Source organism: Euprymna scolopes, chromosome 8, assembly GCF_053919585.1.
Source record: "Euprymna scolopes isolate OS-2025 chromosome 8, ASM5391958v1, whole genome shotgun sequence".
Taxonomy (NCBI): Eukaryota; Metazoa; Mollusca; class Cephalopoda; order Sepiida; family Sepiolidae; genus Euprymna; species Euprymna scolopes.
Genome location: NC_136489.1, coordinates 161,258,696 through 161,276,035, shown reverse-complemented (window position 1 = coordinate 161,276,035; position 17,340 = coordinate 161,258,696). Strand labels below are relative to the sequence as shown.

Here is a 17,340-nt window from a genome sequence, read left to right as displayed (position 1 = left end):
CAATGCCAGGCACGCAGGCTAGTTTTAAAATAAATTTCAGGCAAAAAAATGGCACGATGCATGATATTTTAAATCAAAGCATTTATTTTAAACAAGTAAATTTAAGAAATAAATAATTTAATATATCTTTTAAACAAATGTAATTGTTTATCTGAAAACTGATATAGATTTAAGATTTTTTTTTGTTCTTTTTTGTTGTACATAACTTTTTTTTTTTTTTCTTTTGCCAACCTGAACAAGTAAGTCTTATGGAAAAAAGCTAAAAGCAAATTTATCCAAGAAATTATTTCGCTATTTTAAAAAGAAATATTAATTTAATTTTTTTATTAATAAAAATTTAAAGTTTATCTAATATTTATTTTGCATATTTTTTTTTTTTTTTTGATGAGGCTTGGTTATTTTCATAACATTTTGTCTGATATAACCCTCAGCCTTCTTCAGATGCTTCTTTTTAAACTCAAAAATGTTTATTAATTTATTTATTGCGGACTATTATCCTCATTTTTTTAGTTGTTGTTTTACGACGTTTTGGTCAACTATTTCTCTGGCTATTCGTTAGGTGGTAACCGCGACCAGATAGGAACTTCGAATCTTTTAACTGCATTCTCAGCAATCACTGCCATCCGTAGTTGTTGTCGTCTCACCACATTTTTGGCCAAGTAAGCCTCTGGCCGGCTTTGGGTAGGATTGAAACCGCTATCTTCAGACAATTCTCACCTGGAACCGTAGAGATTCAACGTCTCTATTCACTGCGCCACGGGCGTCGAAGGTATTCCTATCCCGTCACGGTTACCACCTGACGAAGGCCAGAGGAATAGTTGGCTGAAACATCGTGAAACAACAACTAATAAAGATGAGAATAATAGTCCGCAATAAATAAATTAATAAATAATACTCATTTCAATAATTCCAATTAAAATAATATATAAAAAATGTTTATTTTGAACTTGGGAATTTATAAAAAATTTCAAACTGAACCCACTAGGGTAGATTGTTCTTGCTCCATCATCCATTTGTTCTTGCTCCATCATCCATGACTTGGTTATTAAATAATTTTTAAAGTTTATTCTTAGTCATCCCGACTTATAGTAAGGATTGAACCTTCAATCTCCAGAAGATTGCCACTTAGAAATAATTGTTATCCAACGGCTTTATATTTCTACTTTATTATTTTTAGTGCTATGTGACATGCAAATATCTGTGCATGATGTTGTCAAGATAATCAAAAACCTCGATTCCAGTAAAGCAACTGGCCCTGACGGCATTCTTATTATAGTGTTGAAAAAGCTTCAAACCAGAACTAGCTCCTATACTTACAAAACTGTTTAAGTGTTATCTTAAAGAGAGTTGCTTCCGAACACCTTGGAAAACCTCATCAGTATGTCCCGTATTAGGTCATCTCCCTCTCAGTACAGACTAATAAGTCTTCTGTGCGTCATGAGTCAGTTGCTAGAATCTGTGTTAAATGGAGATGTAGTTAACCACATGAGCAAAAATAATCCCTTCAGTGACATGCAATATGGTTTCCATTCTGCTAGATCTACAGCAGATGTGCTGACAGTTATATCTCATAGGATCAGTGAATCTCTCAATGGAGGCTTTCTTTCTAGGGCAATTGTTCTTGACATATCAAAGGCCTTTGATAGGGTATGGCTTAAAAGTCTACTCCACAAGGTCTCCAGCTACGGTAGAGCTGGAAATGTCTTCTCAATTATTAAATCATTTCTCTCTGAAAAGTTCATAAGAGTAGTGGTTGAAGGGCAGAAATCAGAAGCTCACAGTATTTTTTATTTATTTATTTTTTTTTTACAAGGTGATCACCACTTATCAAGGCCCGGAAGCCACTCAGGGATAAGGGTTATTGTAAGTACATTACGTTAGCGTGTAGATTTAATAAAGTGGCTACTTAAGGGGGCGGTTCATCAGGAATTTGTTTACGTTGGACTTGAAGACATCCAGGTTGTAGTCAGGTGGGAAGCAGGCAGACAGAACAGAGTTCCACAGGTGTGCAGTTCTAAGAAAGAAGCTTTGTTCATGGAATCTACATTTTGATTTAGGCATAGATAAAGAGTGGGGAAAATTTTTGACAGTGGATTCAGCTAGATGGGTGTTTTTCAAAGAAGATTGGCGAGGGGGGACCAGAGATTGGAGTTCAGACGAGCACCTGCCATGGAAATAACGATAAAACAAAGATAGGCTTGCAACGTCTCTTCTGTGGGAGAGAGGCGGCAGGGAAGAGAAAAAAAGCATCCCCCACTAAGCCACAAAGTCTATTTTGTACTCTGTCAAGGCAGGATAGGCTGTTTTTAGCAGCTCCTGCCCAGATATGGCAGCAGTATTCCATCCTTGGGTGTACTTGGTTCTTATATAGATAGAGAATTGCATCAGTAGTGAGATATCTTCTGGAGCGGTAGAAGGATCCCACCATCTTTCCAGCGACCTTGGCAACAGACTTGATGTACGTGTTCCATTTCAGATCAAGAATGAAGGTGAAGCCCAGAAGCTTGTCAAAACATGGGCTTCTCCTAGACGAGAGCCATCCATTTCAATTGATGCCAGATGGGGATCAGAGTGTTGATGATGTAAAGATAGGAGCTTGGTTTTAGATGCATTAAAAGTAACCAGCCACGTTTTTCCCCACTGAACCACTTGTTCGAGATCAGAGGAGAGAGAATCAGAGAGAGCTTTGTCATTTACAGCCTTTGATGTGTTGCCGGAGATGGTCGTGTCATCAGCATAGATGTTAACGAATGATTTTAGTATGTGTTTAGGGAGATCATTGATGTAGATCAGAAAGAGAGTTGGGCCCAGGATGAACCCTTGAGGGACTCCAGCACTAATACTGCAGGCCTACCGTAGCTGGAAATCTTGTGAAGTAGGCCTTTATGCCATACCTTGTCAATGGCCTTTTATATGTCAAGAGCAATTGCTCTAGAAAGGAAGCCTTTGTCAAGAGATTCACTAATCCTATGAGATATAACCGTTAGCACATCTGTGGTAGATCTTGCAGAACGGAAACCATATTGCATGTCACTAAGAAGGTTATTTCTGCTGAGGTGGTTGACTATTTTTCTATTTAATATGGATTCCAGCAACATAATCATGACACACAGGAGACTTATAGGTCTGTATTGAGAGGGAGATGACTTATCACCTGAATTCTTAAATACAGGGCATACTGACAAGGTTTTCCAGGGTGTTGGAAAGCACTTCTTAAGGCAACGCTTAAACAGTTTCGTAAGTATGGGAGCAAGTTCTGATTGAAGCTTTTTTAACACTATAATTAGAATGCCGTCAGGACCAGTTGCTTTACTAGAATCAAGGTTTTATATTAGCTTGGCGACCTCATGCACAGATATTTGTACGTTACCTAGCGTGTTCTGTGTTATAGGAGGAAATATGGGGAGTTGATGGCCTTCGTCACATAGGTTAGAATTATCTGCAAAGTTCTTGGCAAATAGTTTGGCCTTGTCTGAAGCTGAGGAGATTACCTCTGGTCCATTGATAATGGTTGGGATAGAATGCACACTTCTGTTCAGGATCCTATTTGTTATTTGCCAAAACTGGTGAGAATCAAGCCGCTGATCAGCTACTTTGGATTTAACAGACTGGGCATAGAGCTCTCTTGCATTTTTTATTACTCTTTTATAGTGGTTGCTGGCATTCCTGAAAGCAGCTTTAGTCTCGTGCATCTATTACGTTGGTAGCTATGGAAAAAGTGATTTCTGTACGCGATGGCAGCAGCACGTTCTGGGGAGAACCATGGCTGGCGTAATACTGGCGTCCCTCAGGTGTCCATCCTGAGCCCAACTCTCTTCCTGATCTTCATCAATGATCTCCCAAATTACATCCTAAGATCATTCGTAGACATTTATGCTGATAACACTACCATCTATGGCAACACTTCAAACGCCATAAATAACCAAACTTTCTTTAATTCTCTCTCCTCTGATCTTGAGCATGTGGTGCAATGAGGAAAGAGGTGGCTGGTTAATTTTAATACATCTAAAACTAAGTTTCTATCTTTATATCGTCAACACTATGATCCCTGTCTGGCATCAATTGAAATGGAGGGCTCTCGTCTTGGGGCGGCTCCATGTTTTGACAAGCTTCTGGGCTTGACCTTTATTCCTGATTTGAAGTGAAATCCATCACTGTAATAGATATCTCACTGCTGATGCAATTCTCTACCTGTATAAGAGCCAGGTATGTTCAAGGATGGAGTACTGTTGCCACATCTGAACAGGAACTGCTAGAAGCTGCTTATCCTGTTTTGATAGAGTTAAGAGTAGACTTTGTAGTCTAGTAGCGGATGCCCTTTTCTCTCTTCTGCAACCTCTTTCCCACAGAAGAAATGTTGCGAGCTTGTCTCTGCTTTATCGTTATTTTCATGGCAAATGCTCGTCTGAGCTTCAATCTATGCCCCCCCTCCTGCCAAACTTTCATGAAAAACACTCGTCTAGCTGTAAACACTTCCAATAATTTCTCCCATTCTTTATATGTGCTTAAATCTAAACATAGATTCCATAAACAAAGCTTCTTTCCTAGAACTGCACGCCTGTGGAACTCTCTTTTGTTTCTCTACTTTCCAGCTAATGACAATACCGTCGTCTTCAAGACCAACGTGAACAAGTTCTTGATGAGCTGTCCCTTAAGAAATCCAATTTACCAAATTTTCACTACTGATGATTATTAGGATATTGTCCCATTGACTACCATACACTTATCCTCGAGTAGCCTCCAGGCTTTGATAAGTGGTGACTCCTTCGTATAAAAATTTAAAAAATTAAAAAAAAAAATATATTTTTTTTTTAAATATGAAGAATTACATTTCAGTTCCATAAGATTAGATTTGGAAATATCTATGGATATTATTTATATCTAAATTAATTTATGCATAAAGCAGTTCAGGAAATTTCTATTTATTTTACACTTTCGATATAAATTCTTCATTTAGAAAATGTTTTCATTTCTAATAATAAACTTTTCATCTCCATACATTTTTTATTCCTTTTTTTTTTTATTTTTTGTAATGTCTATATTTTTATTCTTTTATTTTTGTAATGTCTGCATTTTTTTTTTTTAATTTCTACAGTTTTTTTATTCTTTTCTTTTCTAATGTCTATATTTTTTTGTTTTTTATTTTTTTCTGTAATGACTATTTGTTTTTTGTAAGTCTACATTTTTTTTAAGTCTACATTTTTTTTGTAAGTCTACATTTTTTTTTGTAAGTCTACATTTTTTTTTGTAAGTCTACATTTTTTTTTGTAAGTCTACATTTTTTTTAAGTCTACATTTATTTTGTAATGTCTACATTTTTTCTTTTATTTTGTTATTTCTACATCTTTTATTCTTTTCTTTTGTAATGTCTATATTTTTTTTTTGTTTTTAGGCATCTTCAAAAAAATCGAAAAAAGCAAAATTAAAAGAACATCATCGCAAAGAAGAACAACGATTATATGAGGTGAGCCATTATTTTTAATTTATCCACTTTCCATTTTTTTTTCTTTTTGCATAACTAAAAAATATTTTATATGCACTTAGATATTTTATTGGAAGATTTATTATTTGCCACCTAAATTTTTAATAACAAAATTGCAGAAACGCTCATTTTATTAAGTTAAAAGTTTGTTTTCTTTTAATTTCAATACAAAAAAAAAATATATCAAAATTACAATTAAAAAAAAAAAAAAAACTCCATTTCAGATTATTTGATTCTGTAGTCACATCATCTCTATTTGAGCATACTTTATTTATTTATTATTTTTTAATAACATAAAAATTTTATAGCATTCAAAATGTTCTTCTTTAAGGACCAAAGACTGAATTGTTTTTATTCAGTTTGTTAATACTTTTTTGTTTTGTCATAAATTTGTATTGTTATGATATTTTGTCTACTCAGAGTAAAACAATTTTGTGTGATTTATATAACAGATTCCAACACAGACTATGGAATTCATTATTTTCAATTATGCACTTATAGTTTTAGGAAAAACAGTTTGTATATAAAATTGCAAATTGTATGCAGCAGGTATTTCAGCATTAAATATGCAAGTTTAAAAGCTTGATAAGCTGTAAAGATAGACAAAGTCAACTTATACCAAGCAGCTCATTTTACTTGCAATAATGAAATTGGATGCAAGAACACATAATTGATTATTATACATGATAATCATTACATACTACCTTGACAGAGTTCAAAATAGACTGTGCAGCCTAGTGAGGAATACCGTTTTCTCTTCCCTACAACTTCTTTCCCACAGAAGAGATGTTGCGAACCTGTCTCTGCTTTAATATTATTATCATGGCAAGTACTCGTCTATGATCTCATCTCACCTGACTTTCACGAAAAATACTCATCTAGTTAAAACCACTATCAATAATTTCTCCCACTCTTTATCTGTGCCTAAACCTAAATGTAGATTCCATGAACAAAACTTCTTTCTTAGAACTGCACGCCTGTGAAACTCTGTTCCGTTTTCCTGCTTTCCAACTGACTACAATATGGTCATCTTCAAGTCCAATGTGAACAAGTTCTTGATGAGCCGTCCCCTTAAGTAATCCAATTTACCAAATTTTCACTACTAGCAATTATTACGACATTTGCCCATTAACTACTGTACACTCATTTACCATTATCCTCGAGTGGCCTCTGGGTTTTGATAAGTGATGACTCCTTGTTAAAAAAAAATCCCGAGCATTCTATGCTATGTATACCGAACAAAAAAATGTAAAGATGATTTAAAGAACTTAAAATGTTGTCTGGTCTTGAAATTATCAAAAGAAATCACAAAATTTTCTTTTTCTAATGTAAATATAAATTGTGTGAATGTTAAAAGATTAATAACAATATTTACTTCAGGATGGTTAATAGTGATTATTTAAATATTGAAACTTTGCTTACTTGTGCTTGATATCTGAATGGTTAGAATTGCTGACTGTTAAGTATACATTGTATGAATTATAAAAAGATTAGTGGGGATATTTGATTAAGCACTATTTCTTGAGGTTTCTTGTATCAAAGAATTGCAAGAACAGTTGAAATTTGTGCTAAAAGCAAAACCTGAAAGAAGTGCCACTCAGTTTAATGGCTTTTGTGTCTCAACTTTTAGGAACAAATTATAGAATATAGATTTCTTTTACAAATTTAGAATTCCAAACTAACCTATCTCTAGCCAGGTCTGTATTTATCCCTCTTTCTTTCAAGGCCATCACTTCTTCCTATGTTTTCATGAAAGAAGTGCCACTCAGTTTTAATGGCTATTGTGTCTCAACTTTTTGGGACAAATCATAGAATATACTTTGTTTTTTGTACAATTTGGAATGTTTCAAGAAAACGTTTTGTTAGGTTAGTTTGAGAATCAATCTCTATCTCTAACCAGATCTGAATTTATCCTTTTTTTCTCAAGTCCATTCTTATCACTTCTCGTGTTTTCATTGGCCTTTCTTCTTCTGAAATGATCTTGTTGCTTTAAATGTTTTACATCTACTAACCCATGAACACTCATCGATTCTTTCAATGTGGCCATACCATCAAAGTCTCCTGTTCCACACACACCTCTCTATATTGTCCACATTTAAGCTTCCTATGATGTCAGCAGATCTAAGCTTTTCTTTAAAGCTCCCATTACACATCCATCATCGCATTCTCAAATCATTTCTCTCCATGCAATGCATGTCCTCAACTCTTACTATTAACAAATATAAATTGTGTGAATGATAAAAGATTAATTACAATATTTAATCAAGCACCATTTCTTGAGGTTTCTTGTATCAAAGAATTGCAAGAACATTTGAAATTGGTGCTAAAAGCAAAACCTGAAAGAAGTGCCACTCAGTTTAATGGCTGTTGTGTCTCAACTTTTAGGGATAAATCATAGAATATAATTTTTTTTTAATTTTTTTTTTTTACAGACCTTGAATCATAATGTTTCAAGAAAAACTTTTTTTTATTAAAATCCTATTTTAAAAATATAAAGAAAAACAATTTGTATATATAAATTGACATCCAAATTAATGTATTTCTGGTCAGGTCTTTATTTATCCCTCTTTCACGTCCATTCTTATCACTTTTTTCCATATTTTCTTTGGCTTTTCCTCTGAACTAAGCCTTTTACCAAACTGTCCTACATTTATAAGCCTCAGAATTTTCAATGTGGCCATATCAATGTCTCCTGTTCTGCACATACCTCCCCATAGTGTCCAGTTTTAATCTTCTTTTTTTTTTTTGGGTCAGCAGATCTAAGTCTTTCTTTAAAACTGACATTGCACATCCATTGTCTCAGTCTCGGATCATTTCTCTCCATGCAAATGCATGTTCTCAAGTCTTACTATGAACAAATACATATTGTATGAATGTTAAAATGTTAATAATATTTAATTAGGCATCATTTCATGAGTTCTGTACTAAAAATCATATAAAATAATCCAAAGGCACTGAAATTTGTGAAAATTTATTAATTGATGTATAATACCTATTAAAATTTTACAAAACTCAGATGGTATCTGAATTTTCATGAAGAATTAAATATAGCACACATTACCATCCCTCACACCTTGTTCTAAAATTTATAATGATCTTCTAATTAGTTTCAAAGTAAATCCTGTATATGTGTATATATATATATATATATATATAGAGAGAGAGAATTATTACTATAATTATTTTAATACCTACAGACACTAGTGTTTATCCTTTCGGGAATCATCAGTGCAGGTAGTTACGATTACAGCCAGTCGGGAGATTCAAACCTGACCACGAAATCATCTCTGACTCCGTTAGCAAGGGACAAACCACACAGCTAACGTTAAACATGAGAAATACAATTGGAAATAACATTTATATAAAGTATAAATGTCAAGACGGCTAGAGTGATCTTATGATTATAACACCCTATATTCCAAATTTCAAGATGTCCATCTTACAATTTATTTCTTTTAATTCAGTTGACATGCACAATTTTTTACAGCACCTGTTTTGTATTACAAAATCATTAATTTTAATTATTATATACATTAGAATTTATTCTGCCCTTAACTCATCAGAAGATAAGCGATAATTCAATGCTTTTTGTGATAATTCAATGCTTTTTGTAAAAAAAAAAAAAAAATTAAATAAAAAATAATGGAACTGTCTGCGATGATTGATAGTGATTATTTAAATATTGAGATTTTGCATACTTGCTGCTTTTGCTTGATATCTGAATGGTTAGAATTGCTGACTTTTAAATATCCATTATATGAATTATAAAAGATTAGTGGGGATATTTGATTAAGCACTATTTCTTGAGGTTTCTTGTATCAAAGAATTGCAAGAACAGTTGAAATTTGTGCTAAAAGCAAAACCTGAAAGAAGTGCCACTCAGTTTAATGGCTGTCGTGTCTCAACTTTTAGGGACAAATCATAGAATATAGATTTCTTTTACTAATTTAGAATGCTCAAAGAAAATTATTTTATAAATTGACTTCCAAACTAACCTATCTCTAGCCAGGTCTGTATTTATCCCTCTTTCTTTCAAGGCCATCACTTCTTCCTATGTTTTCCTTGGCCTTTTCTTTGTGAGCGAACCCTGTTACTTCAACTGTTTTTTTTCATTTACTTATGCAAGAAATCTCTTTCAATGTGGCTATACCATCAAAGTCTACCTGTTCTGCACATATCTCCTTATGTTACAAAGGGAGTGGGAGCTGCAGGTGGCAGAGGTGGTTCTGGAGAGGACAGTTGGCTGTCTGGGCTTGCGAGATGACGTCAATAGAAGCCGGATCTAAGTGTCTGTCAGGGCAGCAATCCTGGATCAAGGTGCGCCTCAAAATAGGGGACACAGAATTCCTGGGGATTAGGTCAGCTGGAACTGACCAAGATTACAGACAATAAACAAAAAGAGATACAGAGGAATGTTCTGACATCATCCATCCCTATAAAAGAGAGATGGGTAGACAACGAGAGGAGTAGCAACTCCAGGAGGAAAGTGGACACATTATAACTCTGCCACCACCACCGCCACCCTGTTACTGCTCCTTGCTGTCAGTATTGTCAGAGGATAATAAACATTGTTTTAATCATTGAACTTAGTTGTTATTAAAAGTACAGTGACATAATATTACGGGTTCAAGACTCGCGATACAGCTAGTCTTACGTATCACACAAGTTATATTATTCAGATTAGTAGGGATATTTGATTAAGCACTATTTCTAGAGTTCTTGTGTCAAAGAATTGCAAGAACAGTTGAAATTGGGGCTAAAAGCAAAACCTGAAAGAAGTGCCACCCAGTTTAATGGCTGTCGTGTCTCAACTTTCAGGATCAAATCTTTGTTTTATAAAATTTAGATAAAAACAATATTATTAAAAATGTTAAGAAAATAATATTCCATGGGAAAATAAGGCTAGATAATGGTAAGCCAAATAAATTGTCTCAACTTTTAGGGACAAATCATAGAATTTTCTTTTGATTATTTTATCAATTAATGAATAGATTCTGTCCTTAACCTGGTGCTACCAGATCAGGCTGTCTACTGACTTCCTGAGATGAAACGCACCTACATAGATGTCTTTGTTTTTTTATTCCCTTTTGCAAAACTTAGTCATGTTCTGCGAAAACAAAAACAAAAACAACATTCTCCTCCCCTTCCCCTCCCTCGTTTTCTTTTTCCTTCACCTCCTCACCCCTTTTTTTTTTTTTTTTTTTTTTTGCCTAGTTGGTAGGGCGATAGAACATACCAACTGCCCCCCTGCAGAGGGTAAAAATCCTTCAATGGGACCACCAGTTGACCGTTGGTGGCAACCCGTAATGCATTAAGAACGGGATCCTGGTGGTTGAGTGGAACATGCCTAGGAAATAATAACATGATACTACAACACACCACTTTGGCCCTTACTAGGCTAGACGGGAGGTTGGATAGGCCCGATCCAATCAATCGGTTGGTCATGACAAGCACTAATTCAGACAATCCAAACAAAAACACACTAACACTCAACATAAACAATAAACTGAGTTAATAAGCGATGGCTGAAGGGTCAATCAAGCTGGGAAAAAGGTAACCATCAGGAATAATAAAAATACAGGGAAATCCCATACTTGGGTGGGCATAACCATATATTGTGAATGCTTGGAAACCTCCCCATGTTTGAGTATACCAGCTATGTAGCCCTGGAGAACCGAGGCGAATGGGATTTACCCCCTCATAGTTCTTCCCCATAAGGGGCTCCGAGGAGGGTGGGGAGCATGGCTGATGAATTTTTCAAAAATTATTATGAATGCCAAAAAATCCAAGAGACCACACACAGAAATAGACTCTGACAGCGACAATGAAGATACAAACTTTCCAAGATTCATCGTGCTAGAAGCAACGTCTAATATACCGTTAACTAAAATGTCACCCTTCATTATCCAAAAGGTAATATCAAGCAAAATAACACCTAAAAATGTCAAAAAATTAAGGAATGGTACCATATTGGTAGAAGTACAAAATAAAAAACAGGCCAAAACTCTACTTCAACTACAAAAATTGCATGAAACAAACATCAAAGCTTATCCACACCAAACACTAAACTACTCCAAAGGAGTCATAAAAAACCAGGAAATCTCCGTCTGCACAACAGAAGAAATCAAAACAGAACTAAAAAACCAAGGGGTCACAGATGTAAAAAGAATCACATTTAAAAAAAAAGGAGAGGTAATATATACAAACACTTATATATTAACATTCAATTATCCTCAAATACCAGAGACCATCAATATAGGTTATGAAAGAACGAAAATAGAACAATACATTCCAAAACCTTTACAATGCTACAACTGCCAAAAGTTTGGACATAATAAAGACCAATGTCTAAGATTCTTCACATGTGGAAACTGCAGTGAAAAAAACCCAGACCACGATGAAGAAGACTGTCCAAATAAAACCAAATGCACAAACTGTCAAGAAGAGCACCACTCTCACTCAAAACAGTGCAAAATATATAAGCAAGAGAAGGAAATAATAACAATCAAATATCAAAAAAATATAACCTTCCAAGAAGCCCGCAAAGAAGTCACAAATCGCACCAAAAACTCATATGCCACAATAACCCAACAAGCAAACAAAATGTACAACTACAATGAACTAAACCTTGCTCCAGAAATTGCAAACCTAGCAAAAGAACTAAAGAACATACTTGAAGAATTAAAATCTTTTTTATCAGAACTGAAAATAAATTCTAACAGCCAAATAAAAGTCAGAAACGAACAACCCAGTATAAAAGAAAACGAAACAAAGGAAATCAGAAAAACTTCCATCAATATTGAGGAATCAATCTCTAAAGAAATGAAACCTCCTCAATTATCAAAACGTGAAAGATCCAAGTCACTAACAAGGACAAAAACAGATGTTAAAAATAAACACACAACAACAGAAAAAATGGAAATAGAACAGAACAACAAAAAAACTACCCCCCAAAAACAAAATGACAAACAAAAAACAGAATTAGTATTAATTGAAAATGAAAATAAATTTGAACTAGTTGAAACTGGTAGCCAAAAAAGACAGTCAAGACAAAGTAAATCTAAAAGTCCCAGACCAAAACCCAAAAAAAGCCTCTCACCAGAAACAAGAAACAGACCATCCACTTCCAAAAGAAACACCCAAACTAACATCGAAACTATGGACGTAGACATAAACACCAACAGTCCAAAACCAAAAGAAAATATAAACCATGACTAACAAAATCCTACAGTGGAACATAAGAGGATTAAAAATTAATATCGAAGAAATGCAAATACTTATCAAATCCTTATGTCCTGCAATAATTTGCCTACAGGAAACACACTTAAAAGAAAATGACAAAATTAACATAAAACACTACTCAATATACAACCACATAAACAAATTATCATGCAAAGCCACCGGTGGATCATCAATACTGATAAACGAAAACATTCCACACAGCAAAGTGAACTTAAAAACAAATATGCAAGCTGTTGCAATAACTGCAACACTACACAAAACAGTAACCCTATGCTCACTCTATATACCACCAAATGAAACAATAAACGAAACAGAATTAAACAATATAATCAAACAACTACCTAAACCTTTTCTACTGTTGGGAGACTTCAATAGTCACAATATATGGTGGGGCAGTAAAAAAAACAACAAAAGAGGCCAAACCATAGAAAAAATAATTAACCAAAATGATCTATGCCTACTCAACAACAAAGAGAATACATATATGCACCCACCAACGGGAACCCTATCAGCAATCGATATAACACTATGTGACCCAACTATATACATGGATTATAGCTGGAGAACACATAAGGATACATGCGGAAGTGACCACTTCCCAATCATAATAGAAAACGAGAATCCCAAGCCAGAAGACAAAACACCCCGCTGGAATTTACAAAAGGCAAATTGGGAAAATTTCCAAAATACATGTCAATACAGATTAATACCTGAAGCGAATCCTGACTTAGAACACATCACATATTTCAGCAACACCCTACTCACAATAGCCGAGGAGAACATACCAAAAAGTTCCACTACTACAAAATATAACAAACCCTGGTACAATAAAGAATGCAAAGAAGCTATAAGAGCCAGACGTGCAAACCTAAGGAAATTCAAAAACAGTCCAACGAAAGAAAATTTGGACACCTATAAAAACAGCAAAGCCAAAGCACGGAAAACTATCAAAGAATCAAAACGGAACTCGTGGAAAGACTATGTAACAAAAATTAATCAAAACACAAAACCCAAAAAAGTATGGGAAATGGTCAGAAAAATAGCAGGAAAAAATACAAAGAACCCTATTAAACACCTTATATGCGACAACACAAAGATTACCGACAAACAAAATATCGCAAATAAATTAGCAGAACAATTCTCAATGAACTCATCATCAAAAAACCAAAATAAAAAATTCCAAGCTATAAAGAAAAATGAAGAAAAAATAAAAATAAACTTCAAATCAAAAAATGAAGAAAACTACAATCAATTATTCAACAGTGCAGAACTAGAGGAGGCAATAAACAAATCTCCCGATACAGCAGTCGGCCCCGACGAGATCCATTATCAATTCCTCAAAAAACTACCAAAACCATCACTGGACTACTTATTACAAATTTACAATGAGATATGGATAACTAACAACATTCCAAAAAACTGGAAGCAGGCAACAGTAATCCCAATACCCAAACCAAAAAAAGACCATACAAACCCAACAAACTACCGACCCATTGCACTAACTAGTTGTTTGTGCAAAACTTTTGAGAGAATGATTAACGAAAGGTTAAATTGGTACTTGGAAAGCAAAAATCTAATTACAGAAAGCCAGTCGGGTTTCAGGAAAAATAGAAGCCCCACCGATCACTTAATAAAACTGGAAACACGCATAAGAGAAGCATTTGCAAAAAAAGAACATCTAATAGCAATTTTTTTTGACATGCAAAAGGCGTATGACACCGCTTGGAAATACGGAATCCAAAAAGACCTGTATGAACTAGGACTTAGGGGTAGAATGCCAGAAATTATCAGAAATTTCTTAACAAATAGAAACTTCCAAGTACGGATGGACAACACTTATTCAGTCCAAAAAGATCAAGAAATGGGGGTCCCCCAAGGCAGTATCCTGTCTGTCACCCTCTTCAACATTAAAATAAACAATATCATAAAAAACATAGACCCAGGAATTGAAAACGCCCTATACGTGGACGACCTACTTATATACTACCAATCTAAATATATACAAACAGCCGAACGCAAACTACAACTCTGTCTGAATAAAATAAACAAATGGGCCATAGAAAATGGATTTACATTCTCAGAGGAAAAAACTAAATGCATCCACTTTTGCAAATTACGAAAATTCCACCACGACCCCAACCTGAAACTGGATAACAAGAACATCCCACTCACCGACCAACATAAATATTTAGGTATTATATTCGATAAAAAATTGAACTTTATACCGCATATAAAATATTTAAAAGCAAAATGCCAAAAGACAATGCAATTGATCAAAGTCCTAGCACACACCGATTGGGGTGCAGACAAAGTCACATTATTGAAATTATACCAAACTCTAATCAGATCTAAAATGGACTATGGATGCTTCATCTATGGAGCAGCAAGGAAGTCCTACATAAAAGAACTAAATACAATCCATCATCAAGGATTAAGATTAGCCTTGGGAGCATTTAGAACCTCTCCAGTAGAAAGCCTCTATATAGAGGCCCATGAGCCTCCACTGATTCTAAGACGACAGAAGTTAGCGCTACAATATTACCTAAAGCTGGTATCGTGTCCAACAAATCCTGCATACCAATGTACCCTCCACCCACAATACACACATCTCTTCAACAAGAAAGAAAATATCATCAAGCCCTACAGCCTCCGGATAAAAAACCTTCTCACAGAAGCCCAAATGGACATTACAAAAATACATAAATATAACAAATCAAAAACTCCACCCTGGATGATCAAACAACCACACATAATATTAAAATTAAATAAATATCCCAAAACGAAAACCCACCCATCAACCTTCCATGAAGAACTACTTATCATCCAGAATACATACAAAGAATATACACAAATTTACACTGACGGATCAAAAGATGGAGATAAAGTAGGATGCGCAGCCATCCACAAAAAAATAAAACTAAAGAAAAGGCTCCCAAACGAATCTTCTATTTTCAGCGCAGAAGCAACAGCCATAGATTCGGCACTGAATATAATAACCAATGATGACCATCAAAAATATATCATATTTACTGACTCACTTTCAATACTCATATCTCTAAAAGAAAAAAAAATGACAAACCCACTTATTACAAAATTGCTAAACAAAATAGATGCCATAACCATGAAAAAAAACATTATCTTTTGCTGGATACCAAGCCATATCGGCATATACATGAATGAACAAGCAGATAAGGCAGCAAAGGAAACTCTGCAACAAAACCACATAAGTGGAAAAATCCCCTATACAGACCTAAAGACTAAAATAAACACATTTTTGAAGAGAAAATGGCAAGAAAACTGGAGCTCATGCACCAAAAACAAACTATTCCAAATAACACCAAATATTGGAACGAGAAACACCAAAAAGTTAACAAGAAAGGAAGAGGTAGTAATGACCAGACTGCGAATAGGTCACACTCACATCACCCACTCACATCTACTAAAAGGGGAGGAGACACCAAACTGTATAACGTGTCAAGAACCCTACACAATACACCATATACTGACAAACTGCATTGACCTTGAACAAATCCGAACAAAGTATTACCAAGAAAAAAATCTGAAAACAATATTAAACAAGATTGATCCCCAAAAAATTATCAATTTTCTGAAAGAAACTAAAATATACTCAAAAATATAAGGAAAGACCCCCCCCCCCAAAAAAAAAGAAAAACCTTAAGAAGAACAAACCAATATTTAACACAACATAACGAACCTTTCGGCATTAAATGACCCCAAAGTGGTTGATATGCCGTAAAACAGAACAAACAAACAAACTGTCCTTAACTCATCAGAAGATAGATATCACTTTTTTTTTTTTTTTTTACATAGGCATCATCACATTATCAAGGCCAAGAGGCCACTCAAGGATAAGGGTTAAAGAGTGTACATTAAAAATTGGACAATATAGTAATCATTAGTAATGAAAATTTGGTAAATTTGATAGCTTATATGAAACGGCTCATCAAGAACTTATTTACTTAATGATACTTAATGATAATTCAGTGCTTTTTGTAAAAATAAAATGATAATTCAGTGCTTTTTGTAAAAAAAAAAAAAAATGATAGTTCAGTGCTTTTTGTAAAAAAAATGATAATTCAGTGCTTTTTTGTAAAAAAAAAAAAAAAAAAAAAAAAAAAATTTTTTTTAGTAATGGAGCTCTCTAGGATGGTTGATAGTGATTATTTAAATATTGCGATTTTGCTTACTTAAGGCGTGTGCTTGATATCTGAATGGTTAGAATTGCTGACTTTTAAATATCCATTATATGAATTATAAAAGATTAGTGGGGGTATTTGATTAAGCACTATTTCTTGAGGTTTTTTGTATCAAAGAATTGCAAGAACAGTTGAAATTGGTGCTAAAAGCAAAACCTGAAAGAAGTGCCACTCAGTTTAATGGCTGTCGTGTCTCAACTTTTAGGGACAAATCATAGAATATAGATTTCTTTTACATATTTAGAATGCTTAAAGAAAATATTTTTATAAATTGACTTCCAAACTAACCTATCCCTAACCGCATCTGTATTTACCCTTTTTTCTCAAGTCCATTCTTATCACTTTTCATGTTTTCTTCAGAAGTGATCTTGTTGCTTTAAATGTTTTACATCTACTAAC

The 17,340-nt window shown here is 34.3% G+C and overlaps 1 protein-coding gene across 1 annotated transcript in view; it reads left to right on the top strand.

The window, feature by feature from the left end:
• Nucleotides 1-17,340, top strand: part of LOC145283950 (protein RRP5 homolog) — a 133,662-nt gene that overhangs the window by 97,365 nt on the left and 18,957 nt on the right. The window contains exon 28 of the mRNA XM_080133047.1: nucleotides 5,393-5,464. Within this exon, the coding sequence (XP_079989173.1) occupies nucleotides 5,393-5,464 (72 nt within the window). The remainder of the gene's footprint in view (nucleotides 1-5,392; nucleotides 5,465-17,340) is intronic.